The sequence below is a fragment of the Lissotriton helveticus genome, chromosome 5_1, assembly GCF_964261635.1.
Source record: "Lissotriton helveticus chromosome 5_1, aLisHel1.1, whole genome shotgun sequence".
Taxonomy (NCBI): domain Eukaryota; kingdom Metazoa; phylum Chordata; class Amphibia; order Caudata; family Salamandridae; genus Lissotriton; species Lissotriton helveticus.
Window position 1 is genome coordinate 1,085,487,046 of NC_136065.1, and position 22,898 is coordinate 1,085,509,943.

At 43.1% G+C, this 22,898-nt stretch overlaps 1 protein-coding gene across 2 annotated transcripts in view; it reads left to right on the plus strand.

Moving 5' to 3' along the window:
* TRIM8 (tripartite motif containing 8) overlaps positions 1 to 22,898 on the plus strand; it is a 103,822-nt gene that overhangs the window by 34,239 nt on the left and 46,685 nt on the right. The window contains exon 2 of one of the 2 annotated variants that reach the window (XM_078643661.1): positions 14,179 to 14,283. In XM_078643661.1, the coding sequence (XP_078499787.1) occupies positions 14,179 to 14,283 (105 nt within the window). The remainder of the gene's footprint in view (positions 1 to 14,178; positions 14,284 to 22,898) is intronic. The other variant, XM_078643662.1, reaches the window with a different exon arrangement.

Consider the following 22,898-nt stretch of genomic DNA (forward strand, 5'->3'; position numbering starts at 1 on the left):
TGATAACCATACTCCCAACTAATTAGGACTTATTTTGGATTGTTTAGCCCTCAGGTTTACTCCCTTGCTATCCTTGCATAATTGACTGCCAGCTCCCATGAGGGAGTTCGACTCCCCACATAATACCACCCTTATCATGCACAGGTTACGTTTGATCCAAATGTTTAACTTCATAATTGAAATTTTTTTTTAACGTTTTTGGCATTTTGCCATTTTCAGAGAACTGATGGCCCCCGTAGCAAGAATTGGAGCTGGGTTAGAGTTGTGAAACGATTCGGTGACCGTTTAAAAATAATATAATTAGAAAGATATATATATATATATATATATATATATATATATATATATATATATATATATATATATATATATATATATATATATATATATTCTAATAGTGCCTTATAAATTGCCAGAGCTACTCGAGGTCTGTCCAATGGAACTGGCTTGGCGGTGATAGAAGAGAGCATATTTACTCTGTGGGTGTCAAGAGTCTAAGGGGTGGCCAGGGCCAGGACCTTCAGTTAATTATGCTTTTTTTTTTTTCCTGTTTTCTTTACTATTATAAAGTGTTGTAGTATCCTGGTGGAGCTGACTAGCCCTACATAAAACTATAACCTCAATCATTTTGAGACCTTGGGCAACACTCCACACCTTCTGCCAATTATGTGAGAGGGGAGACTGTTTTCTTGCCATTTAAGTGGGTGGAAGAAGGGGAAAGCCTGTGTAGGGAGGATAGCGAGAATGAAGACTGGCGACTGCAGAGGTGGCAAACTGGCTACGGTACGTGTCAAGCAGGAAAGTCCTCACAAGATGGAAGAAATTGAACCGTTTCATTTGCTGCACCAGATTCAGATATCTTGAGGTTAAGGACTTCTCGACAGTCTTATGTATGCGTCTACCTCCACTCTGAATAATTCAAGGCTGCATTGGAGGGATTGGTAAGCAGTACCCAGCCAGAGATTTCTCCCTAGACTGAACACCCTGTTTTCAGCTCTGGTCATACCTGTTAATGAGCTCTACAAAAAAACCTGCTTCCTTTTGAGCCTCTGCACGGAGCTTGGCGTACAAGTAAGGTGCTTGGGTCTCTAGGTCCAATGCCGATGCTGGCCCCTCTGCCTGGAGAACTTACAATGTACTATTGTGGCTGTATTCTCTACGATGGGTCATTAAGCTGCTTTTGGAGCTCCTGACTACAGAGGGCAAACTGCGTTCCTCTGTCTTGAAACTGCACTTCAGTTGCAGTTTTGAGATTTGAATTTGCTGATATTAAGTTTCCATTTCCTTTTCTAAACTTTGCCCTCCCTCCCACTTACCTAGCAAAATAATCGAGCTGGAATAGAAGTGAGTTAGATGGTAGAGTAAGGATCTTTTATAGTGACTCGAGTGATCCCTGTGCTATGTGCTCTCTTATTTAACAGCCCTTGCCTTCATCCAGATCTAGGCTGCCTCTGTGATTCAGCCAACAGTATGGCATATTTTCAACTCCGAATGTTGTCTACTGCGGCTGGTTTCCTGGCTTTTTCATTGTATATCAGTTGATGCCAATGACTGGGGAGTGCAAGCATTCCACAGATTCCCTCTCGAGACCATGCATTTTGGGACTGATGTGGATGAAATAAATCACATCTGTTAATTGATAGATTTGGAAAATATCTATGTTCTTACTGTTGTCGTCATAGCAAAATGAGTGTCTAACACCCGCCCTCTCGGGTCGAACTTAATACTCCTCTTTTCAGACTCGTTTGAATGAATCGGTGAAATATGTGCCAATGAGTTTGAAAAGTTTTGTCCAAACTGAAGTATATTACATTAAAAGTATGAGCATTTTGTGAAACCCTATTGTTTGCTGCAGGTGGAGCTAGATATATTGAGATTGCAGGAACACCTTGCTGTGAGAATTGGACTCTTGTTAGTGCCCAGCTCGTTGTAGGCTGTACAGGTGACTCCTTTCCACATACTTTACCAGCAGTCTGATCGCAAGAGTGTAAAAGTAAACTAAGATATGTTATCCCTGCCTAGGCCGGAATCCTTGATCACCAACCAAGGCAGCTATACATAAGTATATAATCCATTACAGTAAAGCTACAAACCACGTGGCCCTCCATCTCAAAACATGTATTGCCTACTCTTTGTTCCAAGTGGTACCTAGAGGTTGCTGATGACCAAATACATGTGCGAAATGACTGCATCTAAAGTAGAACAACTCTAACTTACACTTGACTGAGAATGGACATAGACCTACATTCCCAGCACTATCTCTTATGGAAATAAAACGTTGGAGTCAAAGGTATGTTACAGACTAATGGCCTGAATAACAGAGATTTAAGCTCCCCACATTGAATTGCTAATATTGTTTGGCTGTATGTTGGGGATTTCACATGTCCCATTCGCTTGTCAGTATTCAAAGTTTCTTTGAATATTTTCAAGAATTTTAGTGTCTTTTGAGTTTTTCTGAAATATAATATTTACCGGTTATTCATGCTATAAAATGTTGTAGCATTTATGTCATGCAGTTTTATTAACTAGGGCAACATTGGTCCCTTTCTGTCCCTTTCCTTCTCTTTTGCCCACTTGACTGGATGCAACATTTTCTGGCGAGTGTTGTCTTTGTATCAAGTTCACCTAAAACGTTATGATTCATTGCAGATGTATAGTACTGGGCATATTCTGACAGGGCCCATTGCTTCTTGGCACCACCTAGTTATCCCCCCACCTTCAGGCTTTGCTCATATGTTTACCTTTTGTCCTGTCCACCTTCTGACAACACTTCCTTCCCGTGTCAACGTATTCAAACAACTTGTTGCGAAGATTTAAATTTTGAAAGGTAATTGTACTGAACAAGTCTTGATGACCTCAAGCTATGCAACCACTGCAAAAGGTGTTAATGTTAGAATATTTAGTTGGGTTAGCTGAAATATTCTTCCGATTTTAAACTTTTGGTTCAAAGGTTGTGAACACTATAGAATCCCTACATTGTGCACTCTTTTGTACATACACAAAGACTTTTGCTGTTGGTCCTTGCTTTTAGAATGGAAAAACTGCTAATAAAAATAAAATAAACAATAAAATATTGAAAAACCCTCTTCAGCCATCTCTGTAATTAAGATATTCTTAATTCAGGTTATGAATGTACCGTATGATTGTGCCCTCCTCTAATTTGAGTCTTTGGCAGTTGACATTTGGGTTCATTTTATTACGGGTAGTGTGGTATCCCTGTTGTGTTGGACTGAAGCACAAGCTGCATCGCTTAACTATTATTTTTACACAGCAGGACATGGTGTGTTTGGATCTTTCAGTAAAGAAATTAGGGGTGACAATCCGTTCCAAGCAGGAGCAGGTGAGGGTTGGCTGTAGAAACTTTGATGCAGGTGAATGTGATGCCCAGGAGAAGGACAGGATGGAACAGGTACTCTGAGGCATGCTGGGCGTAGAGGAGCCTAAAAGGTAACAGACCAAAGTGCCATTTGGGAGGCGGGCAGTATTTCTGACAATTTGGAGGTACCGGCAAAAAGAGTCTGAAGATTGTTTGCTTTGGTTTTGGCCGTGGATTCAGGATCTGTGCTCCTTGATGTATCAGATTTGTCATAGGCTACTACTCTGAAGGGCGATTAAGACTACGATCTTTTGAGTATTGTAATGAGGATCACCTTGCCTGAACCTTCTTATAAGCTACAACAATTGAAATATGAAAGAAGCTTTATAGAAATATCAAAATTCAGGTGGAGACATCGCTCTTTAAAAAAAAATAAAAAAAATCACCTGCTTTATGGTGCAGTTTTTCCGTTTCATATTCAGATACATATGACAGTACTAGACACCGTGTGAGATCAAAAAGGACTAGCCTATTTGTGAATTTACATAGACTCAAGACTGTAAGACAGGGTACAAACCCTTTTGTTTGTTCATGAAGCCCTCACCCACCAACCTGGTTGGTGGCATGCCTTATCATCGGGCCCACCCAGTGACGCTGAGTGTGTCCCGGGTGTGCTTTGATGCCTGAATACAGCAGCAAAAACAGTTGATGGACAGAATGCAGAACAATGTCGTACATTCACCCCAGTACAGAGATCTGGGCCTAAATCCATCGTTTTTTGCACTCCATACCACCCCAGTTCAGACATGGCCATATGCAAATCAGCCTTGACCCTGTGCCTCATGGGAACAGTCCAGCCCGAACTGCCAAGCAATGTCTTTCCTGGACCGGAATCAAGCATCCTAGGACCGGTTTCTGGCTATCAGCCGTCTTCAGCCAGGATAGCTTGACTCCAGTGGTGTGGAGAGCATGGGACTCACGTCTGAGCATACCCATCCCACTCGGGGTGACAAATGCAAAAACAACAGTTGATGGACAGAATGCAGAACAATGTCATACATTCACCCCAGTACAGAGATCTGGGCCTAAATCCATTGTTTGTTTGCACCCCACACCACCCCAGTACAGACATGGCCATATGCAAATCAGCCTTGACCCTGTGCCTCATGGGAACAGTCCAGCCCGAACAAGTTCAGGCTGGACTGTTCCCATGAGGCACAGGGTCAAGGCTGATTTGCATATGGCCATGACTGAACTGGGGTGGTGTGGGGTGCAAACAAACGATGGATTTAGGCCCAGATCTCTGTACTGGGGTGAATGTATGACATTGTTCTGCATTCTGTCCAACTGTTGTTTTGAATACAGCAGAGCAGGTATGCTTGAGTGTGCAGTGTAGTGACGTGAAAATGTAAAAGCTATACAGGGGTCACAGTAATCGAGGGTAAATTATGTTTTAATAACTGGGTCTCTGTTAGCATTAAAAAAGGCTGTTGGATGTTATAGGAGTGTTAATTAGTGTCTCCTACATCCAGGTGTGGTCTACATGTTTCAGCCAGGCCTTTATGATTAAAACTGGCTTTCCTCAGGACCAAAGTGTGTAGGTGCAAATTACTTAATTTTAAGTGATTGTGTAATTTTGAAAAATGTATAGCACTCGCTAAGGTGCTTTACATGTGTGAGGGGGATTCCCTCTTAGAGCATTAGTTGGCTTGTTGCCAAATTTACCCCATGGAGTAGTCTGGCAGAGGAGTGGACCGAAACTTTCGGTCAGTATCTGCGTTGAATCTCTTGTCTCCATCTCTGTAAGGTACTAGACACCGAACAGCTGTCACGTGTTTATATGAAAATTGAATGGTTATATGCGGTGTGGTGGGCACTCCCTGTTTCTATTTTTTTTATGCTAATAAAGAAAACTATAAAATACTTTCTTGAACCTCTCAATGTGTAGAAAAGTTATACCAGCATTTAGCCCTGGTGATGGACTCTGTAGTTGACCCTGCGGGCTGGTGTACCTTCGTTAATATTTAACTCGAATCATCTGGTAGTTAAAAAAAATAAAAATGTAATCTAGACTTTACAATTGCCAACAAGTGCTGAAAGTACCTTGATTACACGTTTAGCATTTTAGCTTGGTCACATGCTCGTACAGAACGAAACCTGTAAACTCATTGTTCACTGTTTTACAAATATTTTCCCATTGTTTAGTGTAATACCTGACGTGTAATTTAGCTTGCTAATTATGCCAAAATGACCAGTAGTGGTTGTATCTGCTCTACCATGAAGGGCTCAGCGTGAGCCCAGCCTATCATCGTCGTAATGGTAACTGATGAGCGATTTGCACAAAAATCTGCAGGATTTCGAAGGAAGTCTGTGTGGGGGTTCTTAATTCCTCTTCAAACTAGTTGCTAGTTGTATCCTCCTGCCACTATCAGACCAAGTTTTCCAGGCCCTTGCTGAGTGCCTGAACTACAGACCTCCCAGGATATTGTGTCATAAATTAACGCATTTTGCAGCACCTAAAACTGTGAAATTTAGGGGCCTTTAAGCATCAAATTATTTTGCTTTTCTTTAATATACTTCCCCAGGAAGACCCCCCCCCATGCCTACAAGCAGCGGGTGCGAATTATCCCCCACACACACTTTTTGGGTTGGAAGAAAAACATGTTGCCCCCAACGCCCGCCGCATTATGTCCCCACCTGTCCTGCAAACCCACAGCAGTCACACCAGCCCGTGGATGGTGGGAGAGCTGAGGGGTGGGGAGCAGCAGCGAAGAGAAACTGCATCTTGCCGTGCAGAGACAAAACTTACCTGCTCTTTTGTGTCCTGGTCCGAGCATCAGCAGTGTTTTTTTGTGGAGTTTTTTTGTCTTCCCTTATATCTTTTCTTCCTTACTCTCAACAAACGCCGCACCTGCTTTCCGATCCCCCTCTCCCCCCAATTCCCCCCCCCCCCCGTCCCCCTTTGGCTCAGTGGTCAACGCTATGCCCGTAAAAGGCACAGGGTCGAATTCTTCGAATTTCACACGCACTTCTGTTTAAAAAAAAAAAAAGCGCAGGCCTTTTTTTGCAAAACTGCTAATTTGTGTGTATATATTCGTTTTTTTCCAAATTGTGAAATCTTAGTCCATATCGCCATGCGATCAAGGGAATTGGACTTGCCATATTTAAAAACGAATGTGCATAATACACAGAACTAAGCAGTTGCTAAATCACTGCTTAGGTCGTGTAACTGGCCTGTGGAGAGCTCAGGAATGCTAATATAATGAATCCTTCAGTAAGATTCTTTGCAGAAAACCTAGTTTGTAAAGTGAAGCAGGGATGTCGTTTGTTAATTTACAAAAATGACAGGTGACATTTACCTTTTGTGAATGAGTGGCATTATAAAAGTTGTCGATGTGCTAAACATGTTTCTTCTCCCCCACACAAGAACAGTGTTTGAAGGAATCCACTTATAAATAAACACGGTTTCCTGCTCGGCTGTTTGAGGTGTATTTTATGCAGTAGTTTCTTCTGATGAAAGGCACCACATTGCACAGAAGATTACTGCTCTTTGGAATCCATGCATTCATTGTTTGTGTACCTCGTCTAGTCTGGAGTTGTGTTGAGACTAGAACTGTTCATACCTTGATCCTAACACTCCACTCCCCCCTAACACTCCACTCCCCTCCCCCCACTCCACTCCCCTCCCCCCACTTACATGCCGGTTTCCTATTTCTCAGCCAAGAGTGAGCACATGTAATGTCACTGTATAGCCGCCTATATGTGAGCTTTTTAGTTTTCTTGCACTATTTTTTTTTTGTCTGCTTGCTCTTTACCTTTTTTTTTTTCTCCATGAGCCTGAAACCATAACCCATAGAATTATAGTAGCTCTTTTTCAGCACTAGATCCCCCACAATGCTCGGGTGGAACTTAGGTCCCAAACTTCCATTCATGTCTCACTGGTTGAGTTTAGCTTCATTATAAGGTCTTCTACAAGAGACCAAGTCCTTAATCTTTAAACAGCAGGCAGACTGGTATAGGGTGCATTTTATTGACACAGGGTGGTGTTGTCAAAAGGATACCCGTGCATAAGGCCCCGTCACTACTCTTCCGCTGCTTTAGGAATTTTTCCTCCTGCACATATAATGGGACTACATCTTTGAACTGTCCTCTAATCTTCCACTGCACGTTCGTTTGTGTTCATTGCATCGCTCTTTGGCTGCAAGTTCTTTTTAATTATGCTACCACTTCGCTCAGTGCTCTAACCTTTAGGATAAGATGCCATTAAGACTTGGGCCCATTCGCCTCTTTGGTCATAGATTCTTTCTGCTTCTCCAACTAAATAAAAATTCTTGCAAAAAGCGCCTATTACGGCTCTGTCTGCTGTGCTCCTCATTCTTACGTCTTCCTCTATGCAAAGTGGGGCACAAATATCAATTCCTCATCGAGCATAGTGTTCTCACTTTGCCAACCCAGGCTCTCTGACCAGTATTCATTCAAAGATTTTCAGGTGTCTAAAATCCCAATGTGTAAAATTCCTTCCCAGTCAGCAAATGGCTAGATGGCCAGTTTGCGAATATAATCACTGTGCTAGTTTAGAAGGCTTATTCACACTCTTAAAAACCATCTAAACACTTTTGATCAATTGTGAAATGGCTGCATTTAATTGCGATAGAAAGTTTGTTCCACGGATGTCCAAATAAATTTATGCTTGGACCATCACCTGCACTTTACACAATGTTCCATCCATCCTGTCACCCCCTAAATATTATATTCAAAAGGCAGTGTCATGTTTTCAATTCTAAAAATAAGTGACCTTAGCATGCATATTTAAAAAGAAAAAAAGTTCCCATTTTGGACTATTTATACCCACTTTAAATAAAACCAATGTGGAAGCTCGGCCCTTGCTCTGTTCTTATGTCTCAAAACTGCATGTCTGCGGCCGGTTCCAGGCAAGGGTGGGAGTGGTGTTGAGGGCAGGTGCTTTCTGCTTAGATGTGTGATCGCCGTATGATGGGAATCCCAGCTGCAATCTGTTTAACAGGTGCTAAGCTTCACTTAAATTTTCTCTCCAAATTTATTTATTTTTTTTATTTTTTTGTGGAGTTTTATATAGCGCGAACTAGACCCGAATCAGGTATCAGAGCGCTTTACATAGCACAAGTTACGTTTTTTACATGAGGACACCTTTTTTTTTTTTTTTTTTGGCACGGGGAGATTAAGTGATTTGCCCAGAATCACACGAGGTTTTGGCGTCGTTACCGAGACTCGAACCCAGATCCCCAGGTCCGAGGTCGAGCGCCTTTGCCATTAGGCCAGCTCCTCTCCTCTTGGCTTTCAGTTTGTGAATCCTGTCTGTAATCTGGAATAGATTTTCCAGCCTTTAGTCTTGGCTCCTCCTATGGGTCGCTAAAGCAGTATCCCCCAGAATGGGAAGACTATCTCAATTTGCGAATCGCAATTAGTGATTCGCAAATTGAGATTGCGATTTCAAGGGTGCAGGAGTGTCCAAAGGACACACTGTTGCACCCCTGAAATTGATATGTGCACATATGTTGCGCACATACATGCCCTTAGGGCATGTGTGTGCGCAACATGAAACTTTGAAAAATGCACTTTAGTGTATTTTTCAACGTTTTTGCAAATTACCATGAAGTTGTACTTCATGGTAATTTGCGTGCCCTATTAGCGATTTCGCTATTTTAAAAACTTTCATGCATTGCATTTAAGGAATCTCAATTTGAGATTCCTTAAATGCAATTACTCGCAATTTAGCGATTTCTGAGAATCTGCCCCTTTGCGAGCTGATTATCGTTTGATGAATCTGGGCCTATTCTTTTGTTTATGGGTCACTATTCTCTACATCCATATATACTGCACCATGTGTTCGTCCTCTTACCTCGATTCCACAAGCTTTCCGTGGAGACAATTTTTGCTTCTTACCTGACATTATTTGCTCACATTACCTACTGGGATCTTCCCACCTGTCGAACTGCGTTAAACAGTATGGAACTGTAATACTGCATGCAATGGGGGTGGGGGCAAGGGTAGTGGCTACAAAACTGAATATTACATAAGTTCTTTTGGGTCGGGTTGTTACTCAATGAGAAATGCACTATAGTATATTATGAAACGTCTATTAGTTAATGCACTACAAAGGTCTGTGTTTATTTAGCCAGAGAGTCACAGAATTAAATTATGGTTGGTGCAGTGTGGAATAGTGACTTGCGTATTTTTAGTGCTACAAATTCACAGGCTGTGATCTAAAGCACTGTGAATATGTAAGAATAAGAGACTGCTACGAAATTCACAAAAAGGTTTAAGATAAAATGGTGCCACCAAAATATTGATTTTTTTTTTTTGTAATACCCAGACTGTATATACGTAATGCAATTATAATTTTTTTTAGTAAGCACTATAAAATTACAATTAAAGGCATGCACTTCACAGCTTGGCTGTTAACTCTTTTCACTACCACTCAAAAATATTACATCTTGGTCATCACACAGCTTCGAGCGATTTGATCAATTAAAGGCAATACCGGCTCCCAAGCATCCTTTATATTTGCATATTACCCTTTGCATTTGCAGAATTAACTCGTTGTGCACATTTGATTTCTTTCAGGCAACCATGCACCCTGGCAGGAAGGTTTGTTTAGCTGTCTGCCTGTCTTCAGTTTCACAGCACAGGAGACTTACTGAATGACACACAAGCTGACGCAGTTAAACTGTCTGAATTAATTTTCCTGGGACGGTTGTTTTTTTACAAAAAAGTAGGGGAACGGTTTTTCATAAATCAAAAGCATACCCGTGTCGTTCTCCTCTGATCCTGCCCAATTCGACCCTTGAGTCTGCTTTTAATGCTTCAAAGTGTCCTCTTTCTATAACTCCTCTTTCTGTCTGCTGATGGCCCACCCACCTGCAGCCGCTTGATTATTTGTCACTTGTATGTGGACATCAGTGGCCTCGGCTAGCTGCAATTGGTGTTGGCAGACCTGCGGGTACTAACTAAGCGACCATGCTAGAACACGAAGCATGTCAGCCACCCAATAAATGCTGAATGACTGTTTGCATGAACTCTCATTTTTTAATTAAGTTTTGATGGCTATTTACTTGGATGTGAATATTTAACCTTGGGATGGTTTTATTGGAGCAAGAAATATTTTCTACTAATAATCCTTAAATTGCTAGATGGCCCGATTTCACTCCCTCAGTAGAAGTCCATAGCACACAGCCCATGACCACCAGGCTGTCAATCTTCAAGGCAGACCTCGATGCGGCGGGGGTGGAAGCCGGGGTGGGTGGAAGATTTGATTTATGACCGACTAGAGCACCAGCTGAAAATCCTTCTGCGCCATGAATTTGGAGCTAAATTATGGGAGCAGAAACAGGACACTGGCCAAGTTATCAAACTGGTCACGAAAACAATTTTTTTTTTTTACCATATCGTTCTTGTAATGAGAGCATGAATCTGGTACGGTATGACACTTAACCCCTTTATTGAAAGTGTCTTAGGTAGTTGCATGCACGTCTACCTAGCATGCTGCATCTGTGCACATACTTGGCTCTAGCACGCATTAACTCTCCTGTCCTGGGTGCTCTAGTTTGAAGGTCAAGTTGAAGCCGTTACTACTGAAAATTTGGAGCATGTTAAATATAGATGTAAAGCTTTTAGAACGTGCAGCGAGCTGCACTGAAATACTCGTGATGTAACAAGTAATCCTGCTATATTAGCATGGCAGTAGATTTTAGTTCTGATCCAGTTAAACTCGAAAATATTTGTCAGTGCGACACAAAAGTAGTAGGAGCATAAATATGCAACAAATTCGCCTCAATATTGCTAGTGTTCTGTTGTGAACAGACAGTGATTATGCACACGTACGAAAATCCAGAGGCGACTAAGCTCACTCATTTGCACACCTTGATTCAGAGTATCGACCCACACAGACCACGATATGGCCAGAAGTGTTAAGTTGACGTCTAGCCTACTCAAAACCCCGCTCACTGCCTTTTGCAAACCTACATGTGTCACCGGTAGACTCATAAAGCTAAAGTGGGTGCAGATCCTATGACTAAAGCAATCCATCAATCTATGAGCTCGTCCTTATCTGAAACAGCACAGTTGTCCAGGCTGAGACGCCTCGTAATGAAGCCAGTAGGACACCTATAGACTGTTGCAGATGACAAAACCAATCCAAGCAGATGTTGATTCCTGGCAGTAGTCAACACGTTTGACAGATTCAGCCAGTGCCATCGAATTCAAACCCACACACGCTGCATCAGTAGAACATAGTGCATAACTGCTGCTGAACCTAAAGGCATAACCTTGCTCCTAATGCTCCGCTGCAAATTAATCTGTAAGTGTCACTTAAGCTAGTTAGTCCCACAAAAATGCTATGGCTTATGACTCGACAGTTAAAGGTCAAAGAAAAGATTACCACCATAGCTCCCAATAGCATTGAATGTGTTAGGTCAGTGGTTCTTAACTTTTGCAGACCCCCTTTATCACAAATGGAAGTCGGGGGCCCAAGCTATATTTTCAATTTGTACCAAAAAAATGCTCAAAAAACACACAAACACGTATAGACTATATTAGCTTTTCAACTGCATGCATGAATATGATCGCAACTATACACTGGTAGAATTCACAAATCAAATCACGTGAAAGCGGAGACTTCAGCAGAAATGGTTCGACAAAAGTAGTTTTGTTTACTTCAGTCTGATGTCCTTCGTGTAATGAGCATGCCCAGACGTAAGTCTCAGTCTTACTGTGTTACTGGAACCAGGATGCACCCGACTGAAGAGCCCCAACTAGGGTGTAACCAGTCGTGGGTTGCTTGTGATCCGTTTCCAAGAGGACCTGGCTTGGCAGTTTGTGCTGGACTGTCCGTATTGGCGCAGGACTATGGATGATTTGCAAATTGTTGGGTCTAATCTGAGGCTGGATTGTGGGCAAAAAAAACAATAGACTGGTATGTGGCCAGTGTAATTACCAGTGGGCGTTATTAGTTAAAGCATTCCACCCATCACTTTTTTGTTTATTTACTCTGGGACAGAAGCAGTAACTGTTTTGACGCTGGCCTCTGATCAGTCACAGGTCAGTAGTTGAACTTGGCATGGACAAAGCTGGACACCCTATTGGAACTTGGTATCAAATGGTAGAAGACCAGGTGCCAGAGTGTATCTTACCTCCTGGTAAGTGATACTCTGCCAGAAGAAGTACGCCAGCTCTGCTGTAAAGTGCAGGTATGCCAATTTCCCAATACAAAAAGTGTAGATGTTAGGAGTCTGTACATGAATGCACATGTTTAGCACTTTATGGGATTCCCTGGAGCATGTAAGGGTCTTTTTGGTAGTCTACCTGTGTATACATGCAAAGGTTACTGAGCACTTAGAGCACTGGCTTTCTAAATGTGCAGATGTGTACAAATTTTCTAGAAAATCATTAGCAATTCAAATTTTTTGTGTGTCTGAAACAGATTGCTTGTTTAGGTCGGAGCAAGTTTTAATGCGTATAGTGTGCACATCACAACTGCTCTGTCTTGAACTAGGAATCCGCTTCCGACTGAACTTTTTGAAATGCTTACAATTTTTCAAAACCTATATTTATTCATTGTATTCCTAAATGTATACAAAATACATCCGGGAGGCATAACGGTAGACGTCAAGGAAGTAGTATTTTTTGATGAAACTATTATCCTGTTGGGAGGAACAGTCTTTATACAGTTATTTAGCTTATGATTATAGACAGAAAATAATGGTTAGAGGTCATATGTATCCATTGACCTCCTAAATAAACGCTGAGGACTCCCAGGGGTCTGCAGACCACGGATTAAGAAATGTTAGGATTTTCCAAGTTGAGCACACAAGCATGCATGTCAAAATCAGCAACCACCGCATTGCCCATCTAGCTTTGTCACACACTGCTTTCTGGGAAAGCCTGTGATCTGGTTTGAGAAGGAAGCGAACACATGATGCTTTCTCAGAGCTTTAAATCCTCTGTGTTATCTTGTTGCCTCACCTGAAATTTAACTTAAAAACCGCCGCATTTAAGGGCACATTTGTTAAGACACACCAATGAACGTGGGCTATTCCTGATAAAAGAGAGAATATCTAGAAACGTAACTATTTATTTAAAATATGCTGGCGAGGGGGCTATTGTCAGGCCATGAATATGTATGGCACCCCTTTTTCATTTGGTAAGTGGGTGATGCCAGGTAGAACAGGGATATGAATGTTACAAAACCCACCCACTTAGATCCATCAGCTATCACTTTCCTTGAAAATTGCTCTTCATAGGTCATGTAAGTGTTGTCCTGTATACTTGTGTTACCAACCTACTCTGTGTATGTGCCTCTGTATTATTGTCTTTGTTTTGCCTAGTTGCAAGTCTCGTCTTATTTAGGTTTAGTAATGCTTATAATAAAGTTGCTACTGTTTATGGCCGGTGCACACATTTCATCTTACTTGATATGGCTGCTTGCATACTTCAGTTGGCGTTCCTATTTCTTTTTTTCTTGATGTCAAGCCTTTGTGTTGGTCAGGCACATAGTGACTTAAAAAAATGACCCAGCTTTGTTCATCACTGCATTTTGATGGCTATTGCAGCAAGGAATATTTAGGGTTACTGTATAAATTATAGACCTCATTCCTTGTGCACACTCTTTGGTAGATCCTGTGTCCTTGTCTCCCTGATGCAACAATCTTCTCTTAGGCCAGTCTGATGCTTTGATCTAATACCCTGAGCTGGGTATCAACGAGTTGAGCTTATAAACCGAAAGAGTGACATAATTGATCCTGTGGAGGGTTGGGGATTCTGGTGATGACTGATATGTTTCTATTGAATGTTCTCTTCAATTTGTTTTTGCTTCTGTTTTATTACAGAAAATGCTAATTAAGCAGCAGGATCGACTAGAAGAGCGTGAGCAGGACATAGAAGATCAGTTGTACAAACTGGAGTCCGACAAACGTATGGTTGAGGTAGGCAAGGCATGTCTACTGGAGACTGGGCCTCCTTTTCTTTTCATACACTGTTTAGGGTGGCTGAACTGTTGGCGCTCTACAGTTTTCAGTGACACAGAGTTAGAAAACCCCCTAGTTCCTTCCCTGTGACGTATACCTAAACATGTCCAGATATGCTTTCTCAGACTGCAAAATGCTTGCTTAGTATGAAGTAGATCCACATTCCCGAAATGCAGTAGGCTGGTTCATGCTAGTTGATCTTCATCTGCCATATGGGTCCAGCCCATAGACTTTCCTCTGGTTTGCAAGGGATTCTGGGATGGAGAAGAAGAGTGGTGGCGTTGCTCCTAACCCTTTCCACTGCTGCTTATATCCCCCTCGACTGCCAAGATAACATTATTTAATGTTTGGCTCTCTGCAGCACTGGTATATGAATCGTGTCCCTTCGTTTCTTATGTATCCTTGGCTAAAAGAAAATGTTTTTTCATGTATTACTGTACAGCACGGGCCATGACTCCTGTGCAGTAATACTTGACAGCTTTTGAGTTTAGACATTGTACTGATTTAACATAAATGATTTTTAAAATGTTGATACATGTTTTCATTATATTCTGGATTTAATGAGCATTTTCTAAAATATGTTTATTGTTCTGCGGTGGTCAGTGCAAAGGCGAGCACACAATTGTTTTTGAGCAGTAATAACTCTGTAACTGGGAGAATGCAAGTATGTAATGCTAGTGCATTCTCTGTAATATGGAATTTTTTTACTGGAACCAGTTTTTCTGCTGCGGCTTTCAAGCTACATGTTGCATGTGTGGCCCACTCACGAACAACGTTTAAAAAAAATAATTAAACCTATTCGATGAAGACAGAATACCATTGATAAGACATCGTTTTGGTGTTCTGTAATAAACTTACTCCATTGGTTCCTTGAATAGTCGATGGCAGTTAAGCAGTTCTCCATTCCTGCTTCAAAGACTTTAAATCAGATTTCATGGAAACCAATGTCATTGAAGTCCGGAGGGTGACTATAGCGTCTTAGTATTTTTGATCTGCAGTTGAGTGAAAACTGACAAATTGGAGACTTTGTGCGGCCAAACTGTGGTGAAATCATACGGGATAACAATTTCCAGTTATTGCAAAGTTAGACAAATTTAAGAAAAAAACAGCATTTGTGTCAGCGGGCTAAGTTCCACCCAGTTGCATGTTGTTATCCTTCCTTGAGTGCCTGTCAGGATAGGTACGATAATGTCTGGATCCATCTCATGCCTTACTACTGCTTGGTTTCCTTGAGTGTGTGTGTCTGTGTGTGTTTGTGTCATATGTTTGTAGCGTGTTGCTGTAGATACATATGCTCTGAATACTCGGACACTTGCAAGTTGGTTTTCATGGCAGACCTCTTTCAAGTCACAAGGTATATAGTGACTCCTCCCTTACCTGGCAATGTGTATGGGTACCGACTCCATGTTAGACAATTTTTTCCACTATTGGGCCTGAGCATGCAGGGCAGGAGCTCCATGTTCCACATGTTTCCTCGTTTACATTTGGGACCAGCAAGTATATTGACTGATATATGGAAAGCAACTTTTGGCTTCGTTTTCATCAATTATCTTCAGGAGACTGACCCGTTTCGACTCTGCAAGCCCTTGTAACCCTTCTCGATGCTTAACATCTTTTTCGGTAGGTAATGTACAAAGGTGATGGGACAAACACAGTTTTAGAAATGTTCTCAGTGTGTCATAAAGTTCCCTGTGACAAACCACCACTAGGTGTGCAACCTTTGTTGGTCTTCCAAAAACACGATGTGAAGCCTGCGTGACCTGTTCGAGGATGACTCTTCTATTTCGTCAGGAGGGATGGTGGGCACACCACAAGATACCGATGCAGGTTCCATAGACAGCCCTGACCTCTTCGAGGACGAGCCCTCCCCCAGTGTCCAGGAAGGCGAACGGGCTGGGACCTTAGGCCTTCTGCTCCACCAACTCTCACCTAGTTAAGAGGCCATATTCTCAGAATCTGACCCCGAAGGCGACTCTATGCCTTCGGGACTTCAAAGAATTCCTCTTTGCAGGCTCAAATATGGCTAAAGAGCACACCATACCAGACTTCTCAGAAGTCCTAGAGTCGAGACAGAACACTGCCCTTGAATGGGTCGACATCAATCCATTTGACAAAAACACAGCCCTCTGGGGCCCTATTGCTCTCTGTACCAGATGGCATCTACCAAAAATCTTGCAGCCCTGGAAGACGACATTCAATCAGAGACCAAAAGACACCGATGATGGACGGAATGAAGAGGAAACCAAACATTCACCCCAGTCTTATTTGCATTAGATCAGAGACCAGCATCTCCATCCAAGCAAACGGATCGAAGACTTTCTTGGTGTACATCACTGATTCTGAAAAACCTATGCCCCAGCGGCTTCAGGAGTGATTGAATGCAAGACGAAACGTCTTTATTCAGCCTTACACCAGCAAGATCTCCATGAGACTGCCGGAAGATACTTTGTCTTGTAAGCAAAAACCTACCTATTAACGAGTAACTTGCCCTGGAACCCTCCCCTGGTGCCCAAACCAAAGAAAAGCAAGGACAGGGCACTAGCCCAATTCATTGTTGTCCTCCACCTGCTACTCCGTCACCAACCCATACTTCATCACTGACCTATTAACCGCAGGATTCCACTCACTACTCATGTACAGGGCCAACTCCCTCACCCAGATGACCCCATTTGACCCGGTGCACATTGATAACCTGGAGGATGACTATGATGTAGGTTTGCCGGGTATCCAGACTTGGCTCATTAACCAGCTAGGTTGTTACCTCCAGATAATACAATCGCATATGAAGTAATCCAGAAGACTGCAGCTTTCTACAACCTAGATATGCTAATTCTCTAAGAGGACAACCATTTCCTTGTGGAAACCTTATTTAAATTTGTGCTGACAGTGCCATTTCTGGCCATGCTCAAGGAGATGCTGAAGCCTGCTGCAGATGCATTCAAAGAATGAATCCAGGCCAGTGTTGTCACACCTTCCCCAATGACTCCTATGCATCAGAGCTCAGGCTGTTCCAGATTCTCTGGTGGTCCATTCTGTGCCCAAGCACGCTATCTCTCACGTTTCCACCGCCTGATAAAGAGTCAAAAAAACTCGATGCCACAAGGAAAAGGGTGGTCAGAGCTTCCACCCGTTGAAGAATCACCAAATCCATTGGCCTACATTCCCAATATGACAGAGCACACTGATATGCGATGAGTGGTCTTCTAAAAGTCCTGCCTGACTAGTTTAAGGAGAGGAAGGGAAGAGTTGGTGGCAGAGAGCAGAACCATTTCAAATGCCACCATCGGGTGCACCCTGAATGCTGCTTAGAACGCTGCTCATAGTGTCGATACCAGTGTCTTGATCTGGCACCTCGCCTGGCTCTGCATTTTGAGTTTTAAGCCCGAAGTTCAGCAGCATGTGCTCAACCTGCCCTTTGATGGGGAGCATCTTTTTAGCCCCAAGTTGATTAAATGCTAAATAAAATTAAATACCAACACTGCCAAGGTTGTGGGTAGGCTCCAAACGTCCACCCCTAGAGGCTCCTTTTGGAGGCACAACTATGTGGCCAGTTCCAAAGCCACCTCTCCTGAGCCTACCGCTTCCTATCACAGACCGCAGCAGCTGGCCTACCAGCAGTACGCACCACGGGGCTACAGCAGGGGTGCCTACAGGGGCAATAAAACCGGAGGCAATAACACCAAAGGCAGGAGAAAAGGTGGCTCTGGCAAGGGGTCCTCTGCCACCAAATATTTATTTCCTCCACTGCCCCGATCATAGAACACCTGTTGGTGTGGGGCTTAGCAGTGGTTTGCCACGGTGCCTTCCTAGAATATCTTGCACCCTCTCCCAACATTTCACCCCGCAATCACAGCCTGAGAAGAGAGCATCTCCACCCCCCTGGAAGAAGAGGTCCAAACATTACTTCAAAAACAGGCTATAGAACCAGTGCCCTCCCATCAACGAAGCAAAGGGGGTTACTCTACTTCCTAATTCCAAAGGATGGCACCCTCAGGCCATTAAACCGATGCATCCTGTGCGAAACACTTGCGTATGTTAACCATACAGGATGGCTTCCCTCTGCTGCAGCAGGGCGATGGCATTAAATCTCAAGGACACCTACTTCAACGTTCCAATCCATCAAGACCACCAACACTACCTGAGTTGTGTGATAAGTGGCCCTCCTTATTCAAAGTGTTCCTATTCGGCTTCACCACAGCTCCAAGGGTCTTCACCAAATGCCTGGCAGTGGTCCCCGTACATTTAAGGAGGGGAGGCATCCTCTTCTTTCCCTACTTGGATGATTGTCTCATCAAGATCTGAAGCAAGCCATGGTACCTAGCATACATCCAGGACATTGTTTCCCTCCTCAAATCGTGGTTCACTTTCCACGCCAGCAAGTCCCATTTGTTACCCCTGCAGATAAAACCCCTCCTGAGGTCAACACTGAACTCTGGCACATCCAATCTCAGCTGCCAAAGAGTGTCTGCTTTACAATAGCTACTGCCTTTCCTTCGGCCATGCCATTACCTTGCACTCAGAACTGTTATGCACCACCTTGGCATGATAGCAACTGTCCCTTTCCGCACACTGGTCACAAGCGGGCAGTTTATTCGACCATCCAGTGTTGGTAAAGACCAGCATACACCGCTCACCCCAGTGGTATAAAAGTAACAATCTGTTGCAGGGCAGGCCTTTTCTAGACCCTTTCTCTCAAGTCACAATTACCTTGGACCCTTTCAAGATGGCTAGGGAGCAAATCTCAATCTCACTACAGTACAATAAGTGTGGGACCTACATCAACCGGGGTATCGCATCCACTACCTTGAGTTGGTAGCAATCCAACTTACCCTCAAAGCCTGCATTCCTCTCAATAGGGGCGAAGTCATACTAGTCAGGATGGACAGCATGACCACCATGTATGATCTACGAAACTAAGCGGCACACATTCTCTGTCCCTCTCTTTGCTTGCTCAGAACATTTGGTACTGCACACTTCACCACCGTAGTCCCCTGATGGTGAAGTGCCTTCTGGGAGTGGACAGTGACCATGCCAACTTGCTCAGCAGGGCACACCAAGTCCATGAGTGATATCCACCTACAAGTTACTTCCATCACTGGGGCACCTCTTAAATAGACCTCTTTGCCCCCCCTCCCCCCAAAGGGCCAACGGTTCACCACCAGATACTCACACCCCTTGGCAGTGCTCTATGAATTAGTCGGGGATAAAATTTGCTAACGCTTTTCTGCCTCTCCTCCTACATCCTTTTGTAGTGGCGAATGTCTGACTCATCTTCGTATCCCCCCACTCCGGGCCAGCCAGCCCTGGTGCTCGGCACGCCTCAATGTCCATCAGTCTCCATGAGAAGCTCCCTAATAGGCCAGACCTTCTCACCAGGAGCCAAGCCAAGATATGGCATCCAGACCCGAGCAACTCAGTCTAGGCATCTGGCAGCGGAGGTCCTTTAGTTCAGTAACCTATATCTCTCAAAGTATGGTTATTTTGCACGATGCCCGTAGACCAACTACACAAGCCTGTTACGCAGCCTAGTGGAAGAAAATTGTTTGCTACTGTTTTCCTAGGCACCTAGACCCCTTAAAACGTGCTATCCAGAATGTCCTATGCTTTTATTCCATCTCCAGAAGTCCGGCCCAGCTTACACTTCCATACGCCTTCGCTTACCAGCTGTAGCAGATTATATGCAGAATAGAGAACAACCCTCCCTCTTACGCCTAATACTGGTTAAGGCCTTTATGGAGGATCTCAAAATGGTAATTTCCCTTCTCCAGTCTGGAACTTCAATTTAGTCTGCATCAGACTCTTGAGGGCCTTTTTTGAGCCCCACCACTGCTGACCTCTCAAGTACCTCTCCTGAAAAGTGCCTTTCTAGTGACAGATGCATTGGCGATTAGCAAGCACTCACATTACAGGAACCCTTCATTCAAACGCATAAGGACAGGGTACTTCTCAGAACCAACCCCAAGTTCCTGCCTAATATGATAGGCCATTCCACCTTAAACAGACCAAAACTTCCAGTCTTCTTTCCCAACCAGACTTTGTAGCAGAGAGGTCACTACACACTGCAGATGTTCTACATGTTTTCATTTATTTCCTTGACCGGGTTAAGCCTTTCCATAGGTCGGACCAACAGCCTGTGTCCATGTGCTTTGGCAACTAAATGAGTAGTTACTATATACTTTGTAACTCAAAAGGCTTTTCTGGAGAAAAACAGCTTGCAAATGTTCAAGCCCAACACTAGATAGGAGTATGCAGAGCGTGTGAATCTACGACACTAAATGCTACAAACAGATGCTTCCATGGTAAGTAACATTTTCCTTTTTGTTGTCTCAGCTCTTCTATTTTAAGAGGTGGTTGACACACCTGCCTTCTCATTAATCATTTGTTATAGATGCATTATGACATTGGAGATTGGTTATAAAGTTAAATTTTCTTTATTTCTGAACTTCTTGCCTGGTTAGTTTTGAGATCAATATTGCTATTGCTGAAACATTTCCACCAACAGCTTGGGTTGAACATTACTGCACCCACTGAAATAGATTTTTCTTCTGAGTACTTGAAAGTAGTGTGGCAAAACATCCTTCTTTAGTTTAGGTGTCTGTGTTACTTATATTACAAGTACCATGCTTAAGTGGATACTGAAGAGTAAGGAATCTAATGAGGTGGCAAGAAGGTCACAGTAAGTGGGTTTACAAGAGGGTTCTCATCTTGCACTGCTTTAGGATGCTCTATTTTGCAGCTAAAAAAGTTGACCCCCATTAAATCTAAGGTTAATCACTTTATTTTGCTATCCTAGCTAAATACCAGGATTTCCTCATACTGGTGGCCAGTGGCATGCTCAGGACTGCAGAATGATCAAGACCCTACACCTGTCCACTTGTTCTAGAGCCATCTGTGTGACTTCTGCTTGGAACATTCAGGAGTCTATACAAATCAATTCATTACAGTTGTTCTAAACCAGGGGTCTCCAACCTTTTCTGTAGTGAGAGCTAATTCTGCTCAAGGAAAGTCCTGCTGAGCTACTACCATATTTTATCACTATCAAATGCTGATGATATGTATTAACATTACACTATGACCACCTTAAGCACAATTATCAGTAGTAACCACCAAAACATTCCAGGTGAAGTTATCAACAGAATGCTAGGAAAACATTTATCAATCTTAAATGCTTGTAATCAACTAAAATTCAAATCGTCACATGCAGTGCCACAAACGGTATTACCATAGCAGTAAGTCTCCCCAACTCAGATTTAAAGTGGATAAACATGAATCATGTGGCAGACCCATAGGCCAACGCTGCAGCTTCCACATGCCTCAATATTCTCCACATACTCCGCAAGACCTTCAAATGGACCCACCCCCCGAATCAAGGAAGACCGTCACCCATGCACTCATCACCAGCAAGCTGCTCTACGGGAACTCCCTCCATGCCGCAATCAACAAATCTCTACTCCACAAACTTCAGACTGTCCAGAACGCCGCAGCCATACTCCTCCTCAGCATCCCTCGACAAGACCACATTACCCAGCATAAACGAGTACTCCACTTGCTCCCCGTCGAAAAAAGAGTGACCTTCCAGCTGCTCACACACACACACACACACCTATAAAGCCCTCCACAACACCAGACCTGAATACCTTAATCACCTTCTATACCCCCAAAAGAAACCTCCACTCCGTTGACCAGACCTTGGCTAAAATCGTCTACATCCTCTGAACCAGACAGGAGGCACACCCTTCTCCTACATCATGGCCAAGACCTGGAATTAACTCCCCCTCAGCATCAGATGAAAACACACACTGAAATTATGGAAGAGCCATAAGACATGGCTTTTCGAATGACCAAAGCTGCACAAATCCCCCCCCCACACACTCCCCCAGCACCTGGAGACCCTCATAGGTGAGTAGTGCACTCTATTTATCCCTTATTGATTGATAGGCCACCAGAGTGTGTGTTTGAGTGGTATCAACAGACCCTGCCATTGGTTTGGCTGTTTGTAACTCTTAAGGGTAGTAAAATAAGCAGTGCTGCCTTTTTTAATATACACAGAATCTCTGAGATTGGCTTGGTTTGGCTTCACCTCTGAGAGCTACTTTGAAGGTGCTGGTGAGCTACCAGTAGCTCCCAAGCTACTGGTTGGAGACCCCTGTTCTAAACAACAAGACTTTTCTTATATTTTGAGTCTTCCTGGCCTTTAGCCTGATATTCAGCAAACCTTGCCCCACCATCCTATATTTTGTATCCCTCTATACTTTAATTCTGTTACCATAACTTCATTGGATTAGATTGTAGGATTTGTGTTTTCATTGCTTCACCCACATTAAGGACGAGATTACTTTCTCCAGTGTTTTAACATTAGTTTAAAAATCCCTTTTTTTTAAATAAAAATAGTATTTATTTACCGTGATAAATTCCTGCCTTTTAGTAGTTTCCATTTGGCAGTAGTCAACCAAATCTTTATTTTCTTGCGGGCATGGTTTTAACTGCTGTACTAAACTATCGCCTTTGTGTTCTAGACTCGTAAGTCCCAGCCACTTTCAAATGCCACATAAATGCTGCAGCGCATTGTCAGAAATAAGGTG